Raw genomic sequence first — 11,603 nt, 5'->3', positions numbered from 1 at the left:
ATGAAAGTCAAGATCAGTAGAAAAAAAACCCAGCAAAATCGTTAGCAAAGTCAATACTGAATTTGTGGGTTGATTCCAATCCAAGGACAGAAAAGCATAAGCTACCATTACTGGAAAGGTGCTCTACTGTAAGGATTAGAGGATTCAATCATCAATATACTAAGACATGTCATTCTACAATGTTGAAATCTACACTGCTTATTTTCATTGTCACAATTTATCAAAACTGCAGTGCTGCCCTCTACAAGCAGAACTTGTGAACAGTAAGGGAAGGAATCCATTTAGTTTCAGATTCATCCAACAGGTGTCACTACACTGACCATGTCCTCCCTTGGGTCATCAAATTGTCACATAAAATATCCCACGATTTCAGCTGTTACAAAATATATGACACTTTATGTACACATCTGCTGACCAGATGAATATAAGAAGATAACATACTGCACACAGAGATTAGACATGAGCACAGACAATTACCGGTAGGAGACAACTACACAACAGAATACACTCTGTTTTCACAGCAAGTGCACAATCAAATCCTTGTCCATTATCCTTCTTGTGCGGAAATAAATCCAAGTAAGCACACATGGCTAAGCCATTCTTTGTTCTAGCTTTCCAATGCTGAACCAAAGGGCGCTGGCTTTGACTAGCTTCCATCTTTGATTTTCAGATTATCAATTTTCTGAATGATTCTGTACCATATCAAGTCTGTTATTGACAGAAGCATCAGTCATACACTCACATCCAGTGGTAATGCAGAGACTGAAACATTGGTTGTCTATGATTCTTCTAAATAAAATTCAGCTTGCATGAAAGTGAAGTGATTTCATCAACTGACTCGTGACTGAGCCGTCCTCAATAACTCATACTGAGATGACAGTCAACTTCAGTACACTAAATGTTGAAACATCTGAAGGACTGCTGTCACAAAAGTTAACAGTCTGTTGTCTGCCAGTGAGCAGACGGTCATGTTTGTATCTGTTACCAATCCTCAGTAGGCACAAACAAGGCTATGACTAGTCCTCCAGTTGTGGACAGTTGGCTGGTCGGTTGGGGAAGATTGCTGACTTTATTAGCAACAGTTCAGATTAAGTGGTGGGTTCCTATAGTCACCAGGCATCTGTGTATCGTACGTCACACTCCTGTAGTGCCGGCAATTTCTCCTGGAACAAATAAAACCATAATATCAATCCATACATCAGACAATCTCATTAATACACATCACTCACTCTGATACAAAACCTCAGCATGGAAATCTGAGATGGACTTTCTGATCTGAGTAAAGGCTTCTGATTTCTCTGCATGAGTGAGTGAAGCAATCAGACAATCCGATTCTATGAAACAAACAACCAGTGTGAATGTTAATAATCGATGCCACTCCATTGTTTCCACCTGTCATTTCTGAGGAACATGGCCACTACACCCAGACAGATGCTCCATAGAAGGGACATTTGTTTGCTGTGCAGATTTTACTTTTTACAGATTTTAACAAAATCAAATTTTCAAAACAAGATGGTAAAGAATGAAATGGGATCAGTTAAAAAAAGCTGACATCTGATTGGTTCAGGAACTCATGAATCCTTCATTTTCATTGGGGGGTACAAAGTTTCCTCAGGGATCACATGACGTAACCTTCTATGGCGGTGTCATCAAACCTACACAAGGAGGTATTGTACTGAATGAAATATCAGATTATAATAAGACAAAACATTAAACATTCACATTGAGCCATATAATCGCCATCGAGCATCTTCTGAACGTCATAATTGTATGAAAACATAATATCAATATCATATATTAAACTGTTCTATATTGAACTACTACATATTGTACTATAGGCCTGTGGCCTTTGAGTATTGAATAAAGACTGATTGATTGAAGAACATTTCAGGTAATCTTTCATACTATACCTCCTCCAGTTTATGAAACAGACAATGTTTTGACTGCTTATGCCAACTGACAGTACAATCAGTACAAATAGGCCAGAGTGAGTGAGTGAGTTTGGTTTTACGCCGCTTTTAGCAATATTTCAGCAATATCATGGCAGGGACACCAGAAATGGGCTTCACACATTTTACCCATGTGGGGAATCGAACCCAGGTCTTCAGCATGACGAACAAACACTTTAACCACTAGGTTACCCCACCGCCCCAGATAGGCCAGAAAATGCTTACCCCTTTTTAGAACACCTTGTGTCATCACTGTTTTGGGCTTTTGTGTTGTTGTTTTTGTTTTGTTTTGGGTTTTTGTTTGGGGGTTGTTGTTGGGGGTTTTTTTTGGGGGGGGTGCATTTATATGATTTTCACAGATATTTTGTCCTTTACACCAAACTAAATCCACATTTACACCAAAATAAATCTATATTTACAATAAATTCAAACTACATACGCACTGTCATTTTCGACCCACAACATATATCAAAACTGATCCTCTTTCCTAAATTCCTCCTGAATCCATCCTTTGATGTATGCTTCTCACAAAAAACGCTATACATACAAAGTGGTTCATCAAGCAATGTTTAAACCACAATATTTGAAATTACAGATTGATTTTTTTCAATGAAATGCCTGTTTCTATATAGAAATAGTGATGCACTATTGAATTAATCTTAGCAACAAAGGGTGGTCAGCTATGATAAAAGTATTCAAACTCAGATGCACATAGGTGAAACTTGATATAATCAAATCCTAAGCCAATTTCAATTCTACAAAAAAAATCTACAAGATAGTTTCCCTTTCAAGAAAAAGATTTGGTTCTGTCAAATTTTATTGCTAAATGTACTGAGTTTGCAAGCATTGCAAAGAACAAAGAACAGATCAATGTCCGCATGGGAGCTTCCTCACGGACTGGTGCCTGGAAAGTAGCTGGGTCACAGTGACCTCAAGTTCACAGGAATAACACCAAATTAGGTTAACAATGTTTTTTTCAATTTAAATAGCTTTTTTCTATCTAAAACATGCATACAGACATATTTCTGACATATTTCCGACATATTACATCCCATCCAAAACACACTACACAAAAAATGGTCATGTTTCTTAGATTATTGCACTGAATGAGACAGTTTGGTTTGGGTGTAGGTATTTCTACTTATGACCCAAAGATGCATTCCACAGTAGATGTCACTACAATGAATTGTGTCACAATGCTTTGCACACCATTGTGACACTAGATGCCATCATGTCACAATCAAATGACATCACATGTCTCTCTGCCACTGAAGCTGGTTAGCTCAACTACACTAAAGGCCTTGGTTATTACTGTTTACCAATGTTTGCTCCCACCCCTATTTCTTAGGATATCAAATATATCAACACTCATGATTTAAATCAAAAACTTCTCAGCAGTCCTTGGCATTTGAAGCTTCTATGGACTTGCGTTGATACATTTGACATCAAAATACACTGGTGAGTACTTGTCAATCTACTGCTGGAAGAACACCTAAAACCCATCTGTGACATCATGGACAATTGATGACATCATCTTTATTGTGGCAATGACAATAGTCTCCTTTGTTTTAGAGGTACATACACTTCTGGTTACTAAGCTTGAAGACCCGTGAAGATCCAGGGTAGAATAGGTCTTCAGCAACCCATGCTTGCCACTAAAGGCAGCTATGCTTGTCATAAGAGGCGAACTAACGGGATCGGGTGGTCAGGCTCGCTGACTTGGTTGACACATGTCATCGGTTCCCAATTGTGCAGATCGATGCTCATGCTGTTGATCACTGGATTGTCTGGTCCAGAGACGATGATTTAAAGACAGCCGCCATACAGCTGGAATATTGCTGAGTGCGGCGTAAAACTAAACTCACTCACTCACTAAGCTTGAAAATCAACTGCCAATCACATGACACATTATTGCAAAAAACATGGGGGTATAATGCGTTGAAAACATTTCATCTAAATTACCAACACAACTAACATAAAATTTATTCCAGTGACCTTGACCTAACATGAAGGTTGCTAAAAGCCTAACCATTTCAATGACACAGCATAGGGATGATAAGTAACAAATTTTGCCCTATTTCAATTCACAGTTCTTGAGTTTCTGTGATTTTAATTTAATTTCTTTTTTTGTATAAAGATTTTACGAGTGAGTTTGACCTTCAACATTGACTGCAATTATTTCAAGGATATTCCTCACGTTTACCACATTGGTGACACCCATGACCATGAGTGGCAAACACAAACCAAGAACTAGAATCAGGGCAAAGTGGGATTCAAACCCATATCACGGTTAGCAATGAGTGAGTGAGTGAGTTGGGTTTTATGCCGCTTTTAGCAATATTCCAGTAATATCATGGCAGGAGACACCAGAAATGGGCTTCATACATTGTGTCCATGTGGGGAATCGAGCGTGACGGGCTAACACTTTAACCACTAGGCTACCCCACTGCACCAGTAATGCCATGAGAAGCCCAACATATGCCCGAATAATCGACTTATTGGACAGTATTTTACCGATGCACACACAAAAATTGTGTGGACTTTTCTTGTCCACGTGTAAATGTACAGTGTGGAATTTTACAAAAATTGTGAGAAATTTTTTTTCTCTGATACCGATCAATACAAACATAAATAAGTTATTTAATGTAGGAATAGAACTTATGTAAGAGACATTTTCCAAATGGAATGTTTTGTGAATGACTCGTTCATGATGCACATAGAATCAATTTTAGCTTCAACTCTCACCTTCAATCCTTCAAAGGTTAGAGCTGAAAGGCTTGTGCTATTTAAATTAAGTTTCCGCAAGTTCTTCAATGCTGAAATAGAGAAGAGTATTCATACTTCAGGTTTCTGAATTCCCATGGTAAATAGCACTACCACTGCTTCATCAGTCCATGAGTCTTAGCCAAAGTTAACAGTGACATCTTTCAGCTGGCTGTGCATCAAGCAGTCCATATGCTTCCTTTTGAATATCCAGAAAGGATATCACAATATACTATTGGACAAGTAAATTCAAAGTTTTCGGCACAAACTGTCTTAAAGGAAAAAATATTGAGTCTGAATGAAATAAAATATACTGCTCAAAAGAATTTAAAGGCATCTGATTGTTTTCATAAGACTACAATTAATCTGTGAAGAACAACAACAGTACCTTTAGTCATGTGAAAATAACAGGTGCCCTTTAAGTCCTTTTGAGTAGTATATGAATCGAAAAGAAGCAAACAAAAATCTTGTCATTGTAAATACAAATTTACATACATCCTCCTTAAAATTTAGTCTTAAGAAGGCTGAGAATATGTTTGACAGAACACTGCAGTAAGATCACCTACCTGACAATGCAACAAGTCCCTTATCAGTGACCGGGGTTTCACACAGGTTTAACACCTGCAGCTTGTGGAGATGCTCCGAGATCAACTGCAGACCCACATCACCAAACTGCACAGAAAAAAGATCATTTGTGTACTCAGAATACTGTTACATTGTCACATCTGTCCAGTCAGTCTGTCAGTCAGTCAGTCAGTCAGTCAGTCAGTCAGTCAGTCAGTCAGTCAGTCACAGTCAGTCAGTCAGTCAGTCAGTCAGTCAGTCAGTCAGTCAGTCAGTCAGTCAGTCAGTCAGTCAGTCAGTCAGTCAGTCAGTCAGTCAGTCAGTCAGTCAGTCAGTCAGTCAGTCAGTCAGTCAGTCAGTCAGTCAGTCAGTCAGTCAGTCAGTCAGTCAGTCAGTCAGTCAGTCAGTCAGTCAGTCAGTCAGTCAGTCAGTCAGTCAGTCAGTCAGTCAGTCAGTCAGTCAGTCAGTCAGTCAGTCACAGTCAGTCAGTCAGTCAGTCAGTCAGTCAGTCAGTCAGTCAGTCAGTCAGTCAGTCAGTCAGTCAGTCAGTCAGTCAGTCAGTCAGTCAGTCAGTGTCAGTCAGTCAGTCAGTCAGTCAGTCAGTCAGTCAGTGTCAGTCAGTCAGTCAGTCAGTCAGTCAGTCAGTCACAGTCAGTCACAGTCACAGTCAGTCAGTCAGTCAGTCAGTCAGTCAGTCAGTCAGTCAGTCAGTCAGTCAGTCAGTCAGTCAGTCAGTCAGTCAGTCAGTCAGTCAGTCAGTCAGTCAGTCAGTCAGTCAGTCAGTCAGTCAGTCAGTCAGTCAGTCAGTCAGTCAGTCAGTCAGTCAGTCACAGTCAGTCAGTCAGTCAGTCAGTCAGTAAGTCACAGTCAGTCAGTCACAGTCAGTCAGTCAGTCAGTCTAACCACAAGCCTAAGATAACAAGCACAAGATAAAATTTACCAACCTGTGTGGACCAGAGATTCAGGTATCGGAGTGAAGGCAACTTGATGAGTTCGTGAGCACAGGAGCTAGTAACTTGTGTAAAGGCAAGACTGAGACATTCTAGATTCCCAAATGAACCAGAGCTAAGCATCTTCGTCAAATCAGCATCCGTTGATTTGGAGGGGAGAGTCAGTTTCTTTGGACCACCTTTTTGTTGCTGCAATGTACGATGTAACCATAACAACAGGGTCAGGATTCAGACACACATGACTGTTTGGCTGTTTCACCTCTACATCCGAGTTTCAAAAGGTTGTCAAAATCCACCGACTAAAAACAAGTTGCAGTGTGGCATATTTTATTAAATAAACTTTGCAGTTTTGAAAGCTGATAAAATACCTTTAGTGAATATTTTATTGAATGCAGGTTAAGTGTGGATTTAATTTTAATAATCTGAATATGTTCCAAGGGGCCATTCCACAAAACCACTATGACCGTTGTACTTCTATGTTAAAGTATGGGAGTAATGATCATCTAAGTAGCATGATCGCTACGAGGAGCAAGGCTCAGAATGACATGCAAAAAGGTGAAGATTTGCCCCACCTTTGTGATGTTAAACCAAAAATATATATTAAAGGTTGTATTCATTTCTTATGACATCAGCTTTCAAACAGCATTCCAGCAATATTGTGGCAGTAACATTAAGATTTGTCTTCCCACATTACACCTTCAGTGCACTCAGACATATTTTTCTTCTGCATGAAATATGATATAATCCAGAAATATAAGAAATACCATAATAACCAGATTATTATCATGACAAATCCAGTAATATTCCAACTTAACAGTCTGTAAACACTTATCTGGACTAAACAATCCAGTGATTGACAGTAAGGGCATCTATCAACACAACAAGTGGGATATCACCTACAGAAATGGGACCCGTGAAGGTCCGGGTTAGAATATTGATCTTCAGTAACCCATGCGTGTCATAAGAGGCAACTAACAGGATCGGTTGGTCAAACTCGTTGACTTGGTTGACACATGTCATCGGTTCCCAATTGCCACGATCGATGCTCCTGCTGTTGACCGCCGCCATATAAAGGAATATTGCTGAGTGTGGCGTAAAACTAAACTCACTCACTCGCTCCACAGAAATGGAATATGAAAACTTGAATCAACACTGAGACTGACCACCCAATCCCACGATTTGCCTTTTCGATGGACATAGGTCACTGAAGACTAATTATAAATCAGATCTCTGCAGGGTAGAATATTTTTATGTAACCTTACCAGTTCCCTGAGGGCGATCTGTCTCTCGCAGAGAGCTGCATACATCCGCTTGCCGTCCGTGGTGCTCTGTAACGTAGTGATCATCTGCATCTTGAGATCCTGGCTGGATATCACCTCCAGCTCCAGCATGGAACATAACACCTGGTACCATACAAGTAGTGAGTATTTCAGTTATACCACAGCATGTCAGAGTTTAATAATAGAGATATGGCAAAATATCACAGCAAGTCAGGAGTTTCGATGATGGAGATATGGGGTTATATCACAATATGTCAAGAGTTTGATAATGGATATATGGAGCTAAATCACAGTATGTCAGGGGTTTGATAATGGAGATATGGGGTTATGGGGTTATTTCACAGTAAGTCAGGAGTTTGATAACGGATATGGAGTTATATGACGGTATGTCAGGAGTTTGATAGTGGATATGGAGTTATATCACAGTATGTCAGGAGTTTGATAATGGAGTTATATCACAGTATGTCAGGAGTTTGATAATGGAGTTATATCACAGTATGTCAGGAGTTTGATAATGGAGATATGGGGTTATGGAGTTACATCCCAGTTAGTCATTAGTTTGATAGTTCGCAGGAGTTTGATAATCAAGAAAAATTCAAAATAATTCAGCTCTTAAGACTCTTTTTCTTTTTTTATCACTTTATTTCTTTTTGATAGACTTGAACCAGTTTGGTAGAAACCACAACAGAAAGGAAATGACGTTTGTAGACCAAAACTCATTAATATGCAGATTTCGGGATTCAAACATATGACCAATAGATCATGTTGCTGATCAAGGTTGCTGAAAACAGTAAATAATCATATCTGGGCTAGATAATTAATTGGTTGATATTTTATGATCACTGACCCACTTGGTGTCATATCATGCCAGACCACATGAACCAATTTAGTTGCCTGCTAGACCCAACCTATCCCAACCCAGACCCCCCAGTATGTACTGACCTCCATGGCTGCAACATTGTCCCTGATGGCAAGAAGCATAACTGGCTCAATCATCTTGGTCATCCCTTGCAGGAACTTCTTCCTCTTGCAGCAACACCTGATCAATGTCCGCAGCTGAAACACAGGAAGCCATTCAGTAATCCATATCCCAAGGAACACGCCACATATAGGAACAACAATACAGCCCTGGTTAAGTAACACATTAGCTTCACCATACCACTGTCAGATTAGGTGGTTAAAGTATTGGCTCATCACGCCAAAGGCCCAGGTTCGATTCCCCACATGGGTACAATGTGTGAAGCCCATTTTTGGTGTCCCCTACCATGATATTGCTGGAATATTGCTAAAAGCGGTGAAAAACCATACTCACTCACTCACTATCAGATTATTGCCATACCATTCCAATACTACCATCAACTATAAATAAGGCTTTTCACCACCATTCCAATACTACCAACACCTACAAGAGAAGACACTGCTCTACCATTCCAGTACTAGCATAGCCTATCTGGCAGACACTGCTCTAAGTTCCTATACAAGCATAACCTTGCAGACTCTGCTCTTCTGTTCCAATGATAGCATGACCTAGCAGAGAGACACAGCTCTACCATTCAAAGACTACCACGATGTACCGGACTGACACTTCTCTACCAATAAAGTACTACCATTACCTATCAGGCAGACACAGCTCTACCATTCAAATACTACCATGAGGTACCGGACTGACACTTCTCTACCAATAAAGTACTACCATTACCTAACAGGCAGACACTGATCTACCATTCAAATACTACCATGAGGTACCGGACTGACACTTCTCTAACCAATAAAGTACTACCATTTCCTAACAGGCAGACACTGCTCTACCATTCAAATACTACCATGAGGTACTGAACTGACACTTCTCTACCAATAAAGTACTACCATTACCTAACAGGCAGACACAGCTCTACCATTCAAATACTACCATGAGGTACCGGATTGACACTTCTCTACCAATAAAGTACTACCATTACCTATCAGGCAGACACAGCTCTACCATTCAAATACTACCATGAGGTACTGGACTGACACTTCTCTTCCAATAAAGTACTACCATTACCTATCAGACGGACACTGCTCTACCATTCAAATACTACCATGAGGTACCGGACAGACAATGCTCTACCAATAAAGTACTACCATTACCTATCAGACGGACACTGCTCTACCATTCAAATACTACCATGGCCTGTCAGCCACTGCTCTACCAATCTCGGATGACCATGACCTATCAGGCAGACAATGCTCTACCAATCTAACACAACCATGACCAAGCAGAAAGACTGTTCCACTCCAACCTACCATTCTAACTATCACTACAAGGGCCTATCACAAACATACTTCCTATCACTATAACGCTTAACGGACATGACAATTGTAGACATTATCCTACCATTCTGATTCCGAAAGGACTTAAAACAAATGCTGCTTTCTAACCTACAGAAAACAGGACACTAGAAATGAGCTTCACACTTTGTACCCATGTGGGCAATGCAACCCGGGTCTTCGGCGTGACGAGCGAACTCTTTAACCACTAGACTACACCACCGCCCCTGATTATAACAACTTTGGGAGGCAACCTGTATTCCTAGAAAACAAGTCCCATAAAGAAGAAGGTATGTGCTTTGTTTTACATTACAGCATTGAAAGCAATGTTAATATGCATCAGAATATAAACAAATATAAGGTTTGCTATCACATAATACTGATAATTAATATTAACAACACTTGTTCCAATACAACCACAGAAAGTATGAACATTCCTCATATGGCCTTATATCGATCAACTTGATGCCTGAATTATAGGCCCACTGACATGTTTACTGAATGTGCTAATCTTGGTACTTCCACCTATTCTAGCATTCCCAGAGGCTGACCTTGCACAATTAAACCCCCACAGAAGCAATATGTTGATCAATAAAAAGCTTAGTACCAACTTTTATCACACCCCCTTGTATCGATCTGATTGGTTAGTGTAGCATGTTGCAATTTGATTGGCTGTATTTCAGTCTGCTGGAGACACTGTGTGGTAAGATGTCAATGGAGCTGTTTGCAAATATCATCGTTTACTTTCAATCAATATGTGGCCCTCAAGACAAGCTTGATTAAATCTGGCCAAAAAACAGACTATCAGTAAGCCTTAGGCATTGCAGTGACCGTTTCTACTGCTCAGTGCATATAGGCTATAACAGAGATGTGAGTGAATGGTCAATAAAAGTCAGAAGTTACTGAGGTTCCTATCATGAAATGCATTAAGCTCTCACAACCGGCTGAATCTATCAGGAATTAAAACAGTTTTTGTCCACATCTTGTCATGTTCACTCGTGATGTACAGCTGACTTAACTGGCTCGGGGATGTTGTAATGAGGGACGATCCGCTAACTTAGACTGAAGCCCCATTACTTCACATTTGATGCTACACTAACTCATTATTTCTCAGAGGCGTGGGTGCACAATTCCGTATCCAGCTAATAGTGGACAAAGTCTTGTGGTAATTATTTGTGGAAATTAACATTAAATTGTCACTTTCATAGACATCAGTGAAATGGGGGAAATTGAGAATATGGTTTGATTCTAAATGAATTTGAATTGATCAGTCATCCTGTGAATAGTCCATTACATACCAGTCTGATCACCAAACTTTGATTACATTTTGGAATTCTCAGGGACCATCTCAAAACCTAACATGACCTTTTCACAATATACATTTCTTAAACTGAATGCCCTTTTTCAAAGGGCAAAAGAATGAAAGGTCCTGAGTCTCACATACACAGCTAAGGAATTTTTTCAAGCCATATATACAAACATAAAGATTAGCTTAAATCATCTTGCTACCACCATAGCAAACCATATAAGTGCCACTATTGTAACAAAGGTGTTCAATCAGTGATTAACTCTGTCTGCCATCAATAGGGATAAGTAAAACTATTCAATAGTAGGTGGTTCACAATGTCAAAATCAGGCTACAGCTATTTTATGTCCATCTTTGTTGCTTAGCAGACATGAGGTACAACGCCATTATTGAAGAACACCCCCATCCATAATATTCATTAAACCATATTTTATGCTCTGATGATGATAAGGGGGAGGTGGGGTAGCCCAGTGGTTAAAGC

The 11,603-nt window shown here is 39.8% G+C and overlaps 1 protein-coding gene across 1 annotated transcript in view; it reads right to left on the bottom strand.

Moving 5' to 3' along the window:
• Positions 1-203: 203 nt before the first annotated feature.
• LOC124284898 (C-Maf-inducing protein-like) overlaps positions 204-11,603 on the bottom strand; it is an 85,401-nt gene continuing 74,001 nt past the window's right edge. The window contains exons 14-19 of the mRNA XM_046721031.1: positions 8,449-8,562; positions 7,489-7,629; positions 6,221-6,415; positions 5,279-5,384; positions 4,695-4,765; positions 204-1,163 (exon numbers count right to left, since the gene is read on the bottom strand). Coding sequence (XP_046576987.1) covers positions 1,110-1,163; positions 4,695-4,765; positions 5,279-5,384; positions 6,221-6,415; positions 7,489-7,629; positions 8,449-8,562 — 681 coding nt within the window. The 3' untranslated portion in view covers positions 204-1,109. The remainder of the gene's footprint in view (positions 1,164-4,694; positions 4,766-5,278; positions 5,385-6,220; positions 6,416-7,488; positions 7,630-8,448; positions 8,563-11,603) is intronic.

Source organism: Haliotis rubra, unplaced genomic scaffold (assembly GCF_003918875.1).
Source record: "Haliotis rubra isolate DU_JTF1 unplaced genomic scaffold, ASM391887v1 Scf11, whole genome shotgun sequence".
NCBI classification, from domain to species: domain Eukaryota; kingdom Metazoa; phylum Mollusca; class Gastropoda; order Lepetellida; family Haliotidae; genus Haliotis; species Haliotis rubra.
Note: the sequence above shows the minus strand (reverse complement) of the source record. Positions and strands in the feature narration are given on the sequence as shown.